At 47.6% G+C, this 12,717-nt stretch overlaps 1 protein-coding gene across 1 annotated transcript; it reads left to right on the top strand.

Annotated features, from left to right (window-relative positions):
- Positions 1–7,465: 7,465 nt before the first annotated feature.
- LOC123090336 (dehydration-responsive element-binding protein 1F-like) lies at positions 7,466–8,187 on the top strand. The gene has a single exon (XM_044511682.1). The coding sequence runs from the start codon at positions 7,466–7,468 to the stop codon at positions 8,030–8,032; it is 567 nt and encodes a 188-aa protein (XP_044367617.1). The 3' UTR covers positions 8,033–8,187.
- The last annotated feature ends 4,530 nt before the right edge of the window (positions 8,188–12,717 follow it).

Here is a 12,717-nt window from a genome sequence, read left to right as displayed (position 1 = left end):
GAAAAGTAGAGATGCATGTGTACTAGAGTCTTTATTTTTTATTTCTTAATGAGGCCCACTAGTGATAGCTTGCACTGGAGAAGAAAAATTAATGTAGGTGCTTCAAATTACTTTTTATCATAGGGCATATGTATCCATATACCACCATTGTACATGCCCTAACACGGCCTAATTTCTGAAAACGAAGCAATGCAACTACTATACGCTTTACGTGATTATTACATTTGTTGTAAATATTATTTGCAAATTTCTTACAACAATGTATGTCAATTGATAGGTTGAGCCGCCCCGTGCCATCCTTCGCGACTCGGGTGGCACGCGGCAACCAGAACGGCCGCCACCTCCCTCCTTCCCTCCCCTCACTCGCCGCCGGAGGGCACCGCCAGCAAAAATCCCCCAATAGTGACGGGGTAGTGCTTGTTCCAAGCGAGGTGCGATGCTCGCTCCTGCCAAGGAGGCGAGTCGTGTCGTCCCCATCTTCGGCAAGGTCCTGGCAAGCCCTCCCGGGCGACATGGACGATACTCGTGGCAACGCCGCGCCGTCCCCAGCTCAAGCTCGTGAGTTGTCTAATCTTCGGGAGGTCAGAAAAGCCCCTTCCCCCTCCTTATATGCATCAGTGAACCCTCTTCTTGATCTTTGACGGCAATATCATGGTTGGTCACAACGTCATTGGCTCAAGCCCAGCAATGCGCTCTTTTTCTAGGTGAAATTGCCTGAAACATACTTTCTTGTTAACTTCCTGAGGAATAGCAACTGAGTATAAAAACAGTGTATGTATATGGAAAGGGTCCCAATGAACCTGAATTGAAAAAAATGATTTCAAAAAAGAGTCGAAAAATTCTATTTTAAAAAAATCAAACATGATTAAGTATTACACTCGTGTGAAAGTTTCGCGAAGGAATAGCTTGGAGCTCGTGCCAAGGAAACAAAATTGTGAGTAGACCGGCATAGAGTCCACCTTTTCCTCTAGGGTTTCCCTAGAGTCCACCTTTTCCTCCGGCGGCGCCGTCGGAGTCCACCAAAAAAACCCAGCGTCCCGATTAGTGATCGCGACCGCTGTCTGATAGGGTTTGATCCCGAGAACAAGCCAGTGTGGTTGCATGGCGGAATCGGAAGTCCAGGTGAACGCAGGAGGAAGGACGGGAGTTCGTGGCGATCTAGGGTTTAGTGCGGAGACGGGAGTTGCAGGAGGACAACGGAGGGATTCAGGAGCGTCTTTGGGCATGAACGGGGCAGGATCCATGGAGGCGGACGGGGCTGAGGTCAAAGGTGCAGATCGTGAAGAAGATGCAGATCGGGGGGAGGATGCTAATGGATGGGATCAATTCGGTCCAGAACCGGAGTTGGAGGACGTGTTTGAAGGCCTAAAGCTCCATGGCGAGGAGGAGGAGGATCTCGATCTCTCAGGAGAGGTAGATGAGCTGATTAAGGATGTTCGTTGGTTGTGCTTGTTTCTAGTGCATACTATGAGGCCGTTTAGTCATGCAGCGTTGCTTAATTCAATGCGGAACGCATGGGCCTGTGCCGAAGGAGTAACCTTTAATATCAAATGGCCGAACTTGTTTTTGGCTCAGTGTCATTGCCTGGGCGATTGGAAACGGGTAATGGACGGAGGACCTTGGCAGTTTCGAAGTGATCCGGTGGTCATTGTGGAGTATGATGGGTTTACTAACGTCTCTGAATATGCTTTGGATATGTATCCTTTGTGGGCAAGGATCAAAGGCTTACCGGATGGGCTCACAAGAAAGACGGAGTTGGCGGAGAAGGTTGCCAAGAAGGTCGGAGAGCCGCCGTTTACGGTGGTAGTTAATGAGGGGAGGACCAACCCATCAAGCCACTTAAGAGTTAGGGTTTTTGTGAATGTTCAGAAGCCATTGGTGAGGTTCGTGAGTATTACCCTGAAGGAGATGAAACGGTACCCTGTTACGTATGAGAAGCTGCCGGATTTTTGTTTTTTCTGTGGTTGTATGGGGCATGTGGTGGAGGAGTGTGGGGACGGGGTTCATGATCCCGCTGAGTGTGGATGGGGGGATTGGTTGCATTGGAATAGCGAGCCGGCCATGGCGGGAGGCGGTGTAGGGCGGGGAGGAGGAGGGAGGTCTGCAGGCCAAGGTGGGGGGGAGAGGAGCAAGGCGGGCTGGTAGGGGAGGAGGAAGAGGCGTAGGAGGTTCAGGAGGAAGAGATGGTTCCGAAGGATCTCATGCAATGAGAGTTGATGATAATGTTCAGCTGATGGGGGATGGTGGGCAAACCGTGCCAGGAGCTCATAATATTGGTGATGATGATGTGCGGACGGCTCGCAAGAGGCTTATGGGGGCGGATGGGGTTGTTGTGGTTCGAGGGCAGCCATTGCCAAACCTGGTGGGTAAAGTCCCAAACACCGTTCTGTTGCTGGAGGGGGGGGAGTGGATCCGGGGTGAGTAATGTGGCAGAGCCGTCATCTACTCCGGGCAAGGTGCCTATGGTCAAGAGAAGGAAGCAAGGGGAAGAGGGGGATGATGGTGACACAACCATGATAGAAGAGGCGGCCTCCAGTGAGGGGGACCGCCGGGCCCAATGAATGTCTTAAGTTGGAACTGCCGGGGAGGGGGGAATACCCGGACAGTTCGAGAGCTAGTGACTATCTGTCAGTCGCATTCCCCCAATTTGGTGTTTTTGTGTGAAACAAGACAGAAGGCTGAGAAAATAAAGAAGGTGCGTGGGAGGATTGGGTTGAAGGGTTTTGCTGGGGTTGACAGTAATGGTATGAGTGGTGGTCTTGCTCTTTTTTGGCATGAGAACTACGAGGTGGAGATCTTGGAAAAGGAAGAACACTTTATTGATGCACTGGTGCGTGTCCATGAGGGGGCGGCACAATGGAGGATCACTTGTATATACGGTGAACCACGAGTGGAAAACAGACATATCATGTGGTCAAAACTCGAGCAGCTAAAAGTAGTGAATGATCTACCTTGGCTTGTGATCGGCGATTTCAACGAAGCCATGTGGGACTTTGAACATCTATCTCCTACACCGCGTGGTGAGCCACAAATGATTGCTTTTCGGGATTCATTGGAGATCTGTGGCCTAGTCGACCTTGGCTTCGTTGGTGTGCCCTTTACATATGATAACAAGAGGGGAGGAGGAGGTAATGTTAAGGTAAGGCTGGATAGGGCAGTTGCAACTAATGCGTGGAGGAACATGTTTGCCTATGCTTCTGTGGTGCATGTTCCTTCGCCCTGCTCAAATCATGTGGCCCTTGTCCTAAAGGGCTCGGCCGACCTGGGACCGCTAGGTGGTAAGCAGAGGAGGTACGAAGTGTTTTGGGAGCGTGATGAGTCCCTGCCTGAGGTGATAAAGGAAGCCTGGGAGGCAGTGGGGGAGTTCATAATATGGCTCAGTTGCGGGATGCTCTTTCTAAAACAATGGCAGCTCTTAGGGTGTGGAGCAAAAAAATTGGTAATATTACAAGGGAGCTTGCCAAGTCCCGTACTCAGTTAGAGGAGTTGATGCATATGAATGCTGATCGCCAAGATATCACAAGAGTGACGGACAAGATGAACGAGCTTCTGTATCAAGAAGAGATGCTTTAGTTACAACGATCACGTATCACGTGGTTGAAGGAGGGGGATAGAAACACAAAATACTTCCAAAGCAAAGCAGTCTGGAGGGCGAGGAAAAACAAGATTCGGGAATTGACGGATAGTGTCGATGTAGTTCATTCCGATCTTGCTTCTATGGGGGAAGTGGCTAACAGTTATTTTCATGATATTTTCACAGCCGATCCCACACTAAATGCAGCGCCTATTTTGGATCTGATTAACCCGGTGGTGACCGAGGAGGATAACAGAAGGTTGGGTGAGCCTTTTACGGATAAAGAGATCTCGGACGCTCTGTTTCAAATCGGGCCACTAAAAGCGCCGGGTCCGGATGGTTTCCCCGCTAGATTCTTTCAGAGGAATTGGATTACCCTCAAGGAGAGTGTGCTGGCTGCGGTGAAGGATTTTTTCAGCACTGGTATCATGCCGGAGGGAGTGAATTCCACATCTATTGTACTTATTCCAAAAGTTCCCAACCCGGTAAGAATCATGGACTATAGGCCCATTAGTCTGTGCAATGTTATCTATAAGGTCATCTCTAAGTGCCTAGTGAATAGGATGAGGCCATTGCTGGATGATCTCATCTCTCCTGAGCAAAGCACTTTCGTTCCAGGGAGGTTGATTACTGATAATGCACTAGTGGCTTTTGAGTGTATACATCATATTAAGCAAGAGAAGGACCCCACAAAGAGTTTTTGTGCTTACAAATTGGATCTATCAAAAGCATATGATAGAGTGGATTGGGTCTTGTTGAGGCAAATGATGCAAAAGTTGGGTTTCTCTCAGCGATGGGTTGACTGGATAATGTCGTGTGTCACGTCGGTGAGATACTCTGTCAAACTTAATGGAACCCTCTTGGATTCGTTTGCGCCGACGTGTGGTATTCGGCAAGGAGATCTGCTCTCTCCGTTTCTGTTTTTGCTAGTGGCAGATGGTCTATCAGCTCTTCTAAAGAGCAAAGTGGCTTCGGGTGACATAACATCGGTGCATGTCTCTAGACGAGGACCGGGTGTCTCACATTTATTGTTTGCTGATGACACATTGCTGTTTTTTGAGGCTTCGAGAGAGCAAGCAGATGAGGTTAAAGTGGTGTTGGAATTGTACGGGAAGGCGACGGGGCAATGCATAAACCCTACCAAGTGCTCCATTCTTTTTGGTGACGCTTGCCCCATAGCGGTTCAAGAGGAAGTAAGATCAGTACTTAATATCACGAGCACTCACTTCGAGGAGAAATATTTGGGCTTGCCTACGCCAGAAGGGAGGATGTCTAAAGGGCGTTTTCAGAATCTACAGACGCGGCTTACCAAACGTTTTATACAATGGGGGGATGGCCTCTTGGCACAACCGGGGAGAGAAGTGTTGATCAAATCGGTTGCGCAAGCGCTTCCAACTTATATTATGGGCGTCTTCAAGCTACCGTTTTCTGTTTGTGATGACCTTACGCGCATGGTGCGGAATTTCTATTGGGGTTCAGCAAAAGGTAAAAGGAAAGTGCACTGGAAGAACTGGGACCATCTTTTGCAGCCTAAAGACAGAGGAGGTATTGGCTTTCGTGATTTTTGGATGTTTAATCAGGCCCTACTGGCCAGTCAGGCGTGGGGGCTCTTAACAAAGCCGGACAACCTCTGTGCTAGGGTTCTAAAAGCACGTTATTACCCTGATGGCAAGTTGGAAGATACTGTTTTTGCTGGTAATGGGTCCTCATCTTGGCTGGCTATATGCCATGGTCTGGAGTTGTTGAAAAAGGGGCTGCTTTGGAGAGTAGGGGACGGGGCAAGCATACGGGTGTGGCGGGATAGCTGGATCCCGAGACCCTTCTCATATAAACCGATCTCTCCTCAGGGGCGCTGCCGTATTCGTTTTGTTTCTGGTCTGCTTAATGCCAATGGGTCTTGGAATGTCGAGCTCCTTCGGGAGTATTTTGTGGCTGCAGATGTACATGAAATAATGAAGATTCGTGCTTCTCCCAGAATGGAAGGAGATGATATCGCCTGGGCCCCGGGCATACATGGTATTTTTACGGTGAAATCAGCTTACGAACTAGCTTTTGACGAGGCGCACCGGAGTTCTGCGGTGGCGTCCAGCTCTGTGCCTTCGGGAAGTCGGGCGTGCTGGGACTTCATATGGAAGTGTGATGCCCCTCCAACGGTGAAACACTTTGCATGGCGATTGTCCAATGATGCATTACCCACATGGTAGAGGAAACACCGTATTGGATTGGAAACCACGAGTATGTGTCCGGTATGTGGAGTAGAAGAGGAGGATAACTTTCACCCGTTCGTGTGCTGTCAGTTTGGACGTGATCTGTTTGTGGCCATGGCAAAGGTGTGGAAGCTCCCGGATATCACATCAATACTTAATAACGGGAAAGAATGGCCGCTACACGTCCTGGGATCTCTTTCTAGCCTGGAACGAACAATGATACTAATGATTTTCTGGAGGTGCTGGTTTGTCCGAAACGAACTTGTTCATGCTAAGCCTGCCCCGCCTATGGAAGTCTCTCTAAGATTTCTTCAAAGCTATCTAGTTTCCTTGATTGGTATCAAACAAAATCCACAGGCTGACCCAGCCAAAGGCAAATCCTATATTGAATGGAAGGATACAGCGAGAAGGGGGAGATGCGCTGGTATTCAGGTCGAACGGAAGTGGACTACGCCGGAGTCGGGCTGGTCCAAATTGAATACCGACGGTTCCTTTGTTACGTCAGAACTGGCGGGTGCATGCATGATTCTACGTGATCATCAAGGAGTTATTAACTTCTCGTCCTGCAGGGTGTTGTTTTCATGCAAAGACTCCCTTGAGGCGGAGTTGTGTGCGTGTATGGAAGGCCTGTCTCTTGCCTTGCAGCGAAGCGTTTTGCCGATCGTGGTGGAGTTGGATTCTATCGAAGCTTGCTCCCTCTTATCAAGCTCGGATACGGATCGTTCGGTTTATTCCTCTATTGTTAGAGAGATTAAGCACCTCATGGGTTTAAGAAAAACTTGTATTTCTCATATAGTTAGATCTCAAAATAAAGCTAGTGATTGCTTAGCTAAGTTTGCTAGAATCGAAGGCAGGACCATGACTTGGTTAGGAGCTGGTCCAGTTGAAGTATTGGAAATAGCAGCGTCTGATTGTAATGACATTGTGATTGAGTAATGAAATGCTATTTCTCCCGTAAAAAAAGAATTGTGAGTAGAAAAAGGGTGAATAATAACTTTTGTATAGTTTGGATTTTGTTTTTGACTTTTTGTTGTCGTCCAAAATACCATGGAAGTCATTCGTTCGCTAAACTTTTCACACACCTGCTCATGCTTGATTAGAAAGGAAAATTAAAATTTAAAAATTATCATTATTCAATTTGGGTGCATCGGCAGCAAGACCCAAAGATTCACGTCTGTATGTATATGTACTATCTTCTCCCCCTTGACCCCTTTCAATCTTCCCCGTGGTGGATTATGATCATGCATGGTACTGTCGTCGGTCGGGGCCCCGGTAGAACGAGTCAACCTGACAGCGATCCTCCGACCCAGTAAAACTATCCCGAGTCAACCAGAGTGACACTGACGGATCAACACGTGTGCTCACCGGCTATTCTCAACAGACCTGTAAAGGCGACGCACTAATGGCGTTCTTAACAACCTAGGACGGCCCCGACGTGGCGGCTCGCCGTTCGACCACCGGCGAACAAAGATCATCTGAACTTTTGGCTCTCTCGTGCTCCCCAGCTAAGCTAATCCCTAGCCAAGGAAGCAACCCGGAGAGAGAGACGCGTCCCAGAAATTCTTTCCAGTTTCTCGCCGCCATTGGCATGCACCACCGGCCTCCCCTGTGCTTTTAAACCCTCGCCGTGATCCGACTAGCATCATCACACGACACAATTACGCCATTGTTGTGTGCGGAGCGGATGGAGGAGGAGCGGGAGGAGGCGGGCGTGGCGCTGACGGGGAGGCGGGCGCGGGCGGACACGAGGCACCCGGTGTACCGGGGCATCCGGCTCAGGGGCGGCAAGTGGGTGTCGGAGATCCGGGAGCCGGGCAAGGCCAGCAGGATCTGGCTGGGCACGTACCGGACGCCCGAGATGGCCGCCGCCGCGTACGACGCCGCCGCATTGGCGCTGCGGGGGGCCCGGGCCGCCGGCCCCGCGCTCAACTTCCCCGGCGAGGCGCTGTCGCGGCCCGCGCCGGCGTCGTGCGCGCCGGACGACATACGGGCGGCCGCGGCCGCAGCCGCGGCGATGGTTGTCGATGCCGGCAGCTCTCCTCGGACGGAGGCTGATGGCGGCCGCTCCGGGTCCGGGAGCTGCGGCGCGGGTGAACAGGGCCCCGTCGTGGACGAGGACGACGTCTTCGAGATGCCGCGGCTGCTGGCGAGCATGGCGGAGGGGCTGATGATGAGCCCGCCGAGGCTGGGCGCGGCGACGGCGGTGGACGACGACCACGATGGCGGCATGAGCTTGTGGGAACACTCTTGAGTTTCTCTTCTTTCTCCTGTGGGTGTAGCTGGTCTGTTGCACTTGCACTAGTACGAAACTTGAACGAGCAGACACAGCACACAAGTACAGAGCTGCGCGAACTTTGCGGCTCCCCTTATCGATACGTGGCAAGTTGATCTCGTCATATTGGTTATCCGTCCAGTCAAAGATAAAATATCATCAGTGAGAAATACTCCCTCCGTCTCAAAATTCATGTCTTCGATTTGTTTAGATACAGATGTATCAAGTCACGTTTTAATATTAGGTATATCTGTATCTAGACAAATGTAAGACAAATTTTTTGGGACGGAGGGAGTATATAAACAAACTACCAAGGGAAAGCACAAAGCGTTTGGTTTGTTAACTTTTCACCATCTCTCTAGATTACAACCTTGTCCAAAAATGAAAAGATTACAGCCTGCTCACTAATACATTACTCCCTCCTATCCAAATTAATTGGCACTGCTTTAGTACAACTTTAGGGAGTAAGTGCTTTTGTTTGGGTTGAGCCGGTTTCAGTTCCCCTCTAATTTTGTTCTTTGTTCTTTTCCGCCACAAGCAGTCGCTGCTCTTTTTGTTCTTTGTTGCAACTTGCAAACCATTCCCAAGAGACACTGAAATTTTGCGTAAATAAATTGAGAGGATAACCCAACAATCAAATGGGAAATAAGTTACTGTCCCTATGTACTCCACAAAATGTTTTACCAATAGAACAAAAGCAAAGTGATTGATAGAACAACAAACTATAAAGAACAAATTCAAACAATTCAAGAAACATCCCATGAATGGTTTTACAAAAAATTAGAAATAGGAAAGTGAACATCAGTACCATGAGATATAAAAAGGTGTGAATAAATGAAATAAATTGACAAAAAAATCTAGAGCAAAAGGGAAAAGGAAAAAGTACATGAAAACAAATATTTTCCTCATTAAGTATTACCGACCAACAGATAGCGGTAGCGACAACAACAAAGTAATCAACATTTGTGAAGCTACGCACGTGCGCGTCTGAAGACCAGCTTGTGTGGTAGGGAAGACCATCACATTTCCATCCTAAAGTGATCTCATAAAGTTCCAAGTCCCTGGAAGAGTTTCCCACTTTTGCCATCTGTATATAAATGAGGTTCAGAAGTTTCTCGAAAAAAAAAGGTTCAGAAGCAAACTGCTCCATGGTTCACATTAGAAGATGAAAAAAATTCACAAGTTGAAGAAGATGACAAGAAAGAATAACTTTAGATAACTACTTGGTCTATAGGACTCCTGGGCATTGCTCAAACAGGCCTTAGGAACGACATCGCTAATCGGCCCCCTCCCGTGCGTCGGCTAGTGGTAATGTGATGGGCTGGCTGGTGCTACAAGTTAACGGGTTAAAAAACAATTGTTCACCGTGCGTTAAAAAATGTTCATGAAATGTAAACCTTGCTCGTGTGATTTTCAATGGCCATATCATTAAAAAAATTCACACCTTTATAAATATATTCCTGCCATTTTTGAAAAATATTTATGTAAATCTAAAAAATCGTTTGGGTGATTTGTAAAAACAATGTTCATACCATTCAAAAAATTGTTGATGATTCTAAAAATATTTTTCATACTAATATTTTAATAACATCCAGGAAATGTAGAAAATCGTTTGCACACATTTCGAAAAATCTCTATAACATATAAAAATTCTTGGTGTCATTTAGGAAAAATAGTCTATTACTTATGAAATATTTGCACATTTTTAAAATTATTTTAAATGTGTGTTTCAAAATGTTTATTGTGTACTAAAAAAATGTTTAATGTGCATTTTACAAGTCTTCAACATCTATTCAGATAAATGTTCAACACTTTACTTAAAACATCCACAACATGTATCTAATTAATGTTCAACTTATATATGTAAAATGCTCAACGTGCATTTTCAAAAAAGCCACTTGTATTTGAGAAAAGACAAAAAAACTAGAAGTAAAAAAAAGAAGGGAACAAAAAAACGCGTAGAATGTTCTAAAACCAATCTATACCCCGCTTGAGGCGATGCTTTCTTTCATCTCACAGTAAGCGAGACGTAGTGCACACGAGCTATGGCCAGCTCCGAGCATCTCAACAAACCTGGTTCTTCGACATGTCCATGATCACAAGTTTTCGACAGGCACAGGGAGCGCAGGAAACATAACAGTTGGAAAGCCAGGTAAACAACGAAAAGTGCAAGCAACGACCGAGCTCTATGGAACTCTTTTAATTATGTTTCAGCAAAAAATAATTTTTCCACACCTCAAAAAATCTAAAAGAAAGTATACACATAGGTATATATTTGTAATATTGACGTACAAAATTCAATGTTTTAAATAGCGGGCTATGAAAAATAGCGGCGGGCCTCCAAAAACAGCTATAGCGTTGTGAAGACGACCATTTAGGGGCATCCTGCTGAAAAGGCTATGCTATTTAAAACATTGACAAAATTTCATATGTGATGTACACAAAAAAGACAAATACATAGAATATAGCCGGCTTTTTCTCTTTTTGGGCCAGATATTTGTTATTGTCGTTGTGTAGCTTGCAAATAATTTAATTAATTAACGACACTTTATACATAGTTGAAGAACATGCATATGTATTTATTAAAAAAAACTAGAATTTTTCGGAACTTCTAAATTTATCTTTGATTCTTTTAAAGAATCCTTTGCGACGCCGCTCTCGGTAAACAAAACCTTTTGGTTTCCCTAAAGAGCCAGTGATCAAACTGGCAGGAAGAAACCAGCAGGTGCGTTGGACCCTCGGCTAGTTCGAGAGGACAGAGCCCATTATATCTGGCCATGGGCCAGGCCGGGCCGGGCTTGGGCCAGGCCTAAAAAAGCCCACAGCAAAAAACTGAGGCACAGGCCCTCCCAGGCCCTACCATTGGGCCTACTTTTCAAGTCCAAGCCCAGCCCATCTGGTAAAAAGCCCTGAAAAGCCCTTAGGGCTTAGGGCCGTGGGCCGGACCTCTTCCTTAAAATGCCAATATGCCAAGCCCAAGCCCATCCAGGCCCTACTGGTGGGCTCAAAACTCAGGCCCAAGCCCGGCCCATGGGCAAGCCCATCGGGCCTAGGCCCTGGATTTTAGGGCTGGGCCTGGGTGGACCGACAGGGCCGGGCCTGAGATGGCCAGGACTAGAGCCCATTGACACGCCACACCTGTACCTATACTCTGCTCTGTGTCTCAAAAAAAAAACCTATACTTTGCTCTGTTCACTTCACTAGGTTGGACCTTCGGCGGAGCAGCTGGCACTGGCCGAGAGTCAGATCACGTACGGTACGACGGAGCAGCTGGCATCGGCACGCGACGGGCGCGTGATGCGCGCGCGCACCATCACGTACGAACCAGCGAACGTGCCGCGCTCCCTGGCGTCAAGATGAAGGCGGCGCAGTTAACCACCCTGCCTCCCGCGGCGTGGCCGTACGGGCACCCGGACCCGGCAGGGCCTGATGCAGGCAGCAGTTTGCACCTCTTTCTGCCCCATCTCATCTCTCGTGTCGCCACGCCCGCCGCCGCGTGTAGTGTAGATCCAGCCAGCGCGCCACGCCGATGTATGCCACAGTGCCAGCACGGTACGTCTGCAGGCAAGGCACGCATAATCAACCGATCAACGAGTTGACCTTGGAGCTACAGTAAGCTTGATTACTCAATTCGTTCCCACATCTGACAGGGATGATCAAGCAGGCGAAGGGGTGTCTGACTCGACGATTAAATGGCACAGCTGGAGCCAGCTTGAAGCTTCCACTATGCTGCTCCAATGCACGCACCAGTACTGCAATTCATCAGTATGGTATAATATTTGTGTCAACACAAGTACTCCTACATACTCACTTGCAGTATTTATTATGTACTCCATGATCACGAGACTACCGGTGTAATCCCCTGCCATACAGGTGTGCAATCCGTACGTGCAGTCGTATACACTGCAATATATTTTACACGTCTCGAACCCCTGGAAGAAATCGAATCTCACGGCGACGGATCTAGCTCGGCGGCTGAAACACCGCCGAAGCTAATCAGCAGGTCAATTGCTCGGCTCGTGCAGCACAAGTAGAATTCGGCACTCGCTCTACTTACTTACTGCAGTGGCAACGCCTCCGTCCGGTCGATTTTACTCACGGAGGGGGACAAGCTGGCGTGCTTGCAGCAACCGTACGTACCACCAAAGTTAAAAGCCAGAGAAACTATACCGCGTACGTACAAATGAGCTGTCAAATTTCCAAGATGTACATTGCAACGTGGTGTGCTTGACTATTGTGGCATGCATGGGAGGCGAATGACAAGTATATTTCGTGGGTCGTCGTCGGTAAGGGTGACCACGTACGTACGTACTCCCTCTGTCCAAAAATACTTGTCATCAAAATAAATTAAAGGGAATGTATCTAGATGTATATTAGTTTTAGATACATTTATTTTTATCTATTTTAATGACAAGTATTTTCGGACAGAGGAACGAGGAAGAAAACAGCAAACACGAATGATTGCCAAAAACGTACTACTAATTGTACTCATCATTAATTCATCAAGCGGCATGGGCGCCTAGCCATGGGATCTGTACAGTAGCATGTGCTCATCATCGTCAACGAATTAGTTAAGGTCACATATATACCTGGAATACTCCTTCTGTTATATTTATAGTGTGCCCGCGTTGTCCGAGGTTTAACTTTGACCATAAATTTAACCA

Source organism: Triticum aestivum, chromosome 4B (assembly GCF_018294505.1).
Source record: "Triticum aestivum cultivar Chinese Spring chromosome 4B, IWGSC CS RefSeq v2.1, whole genome shotgun sequence".
Classification (NCBI taxonomy): domain Eukaryota; kingdom Viridiplantae; phylum Streptophyta; class Magnoliopsida; order Poales; family Poaceae; genus Triticum; species Triticum aestivum.
The sequence above is the reverse complement of the archived record's forward strand: the minus strand, read 5'-3'. Positions and strand labels throughout refer to the sequence as shown.

Bases quoted from the DNA above. Each gene is read 5' to 3' on its own strand.
- LOC123090336 (XM_044511682.1), top strand. From the start codon at position 7,466: ATGGAGGAGGAGCGGGAGGAGGCGGGCGTGGCGCTGACGGGGAGGCGG.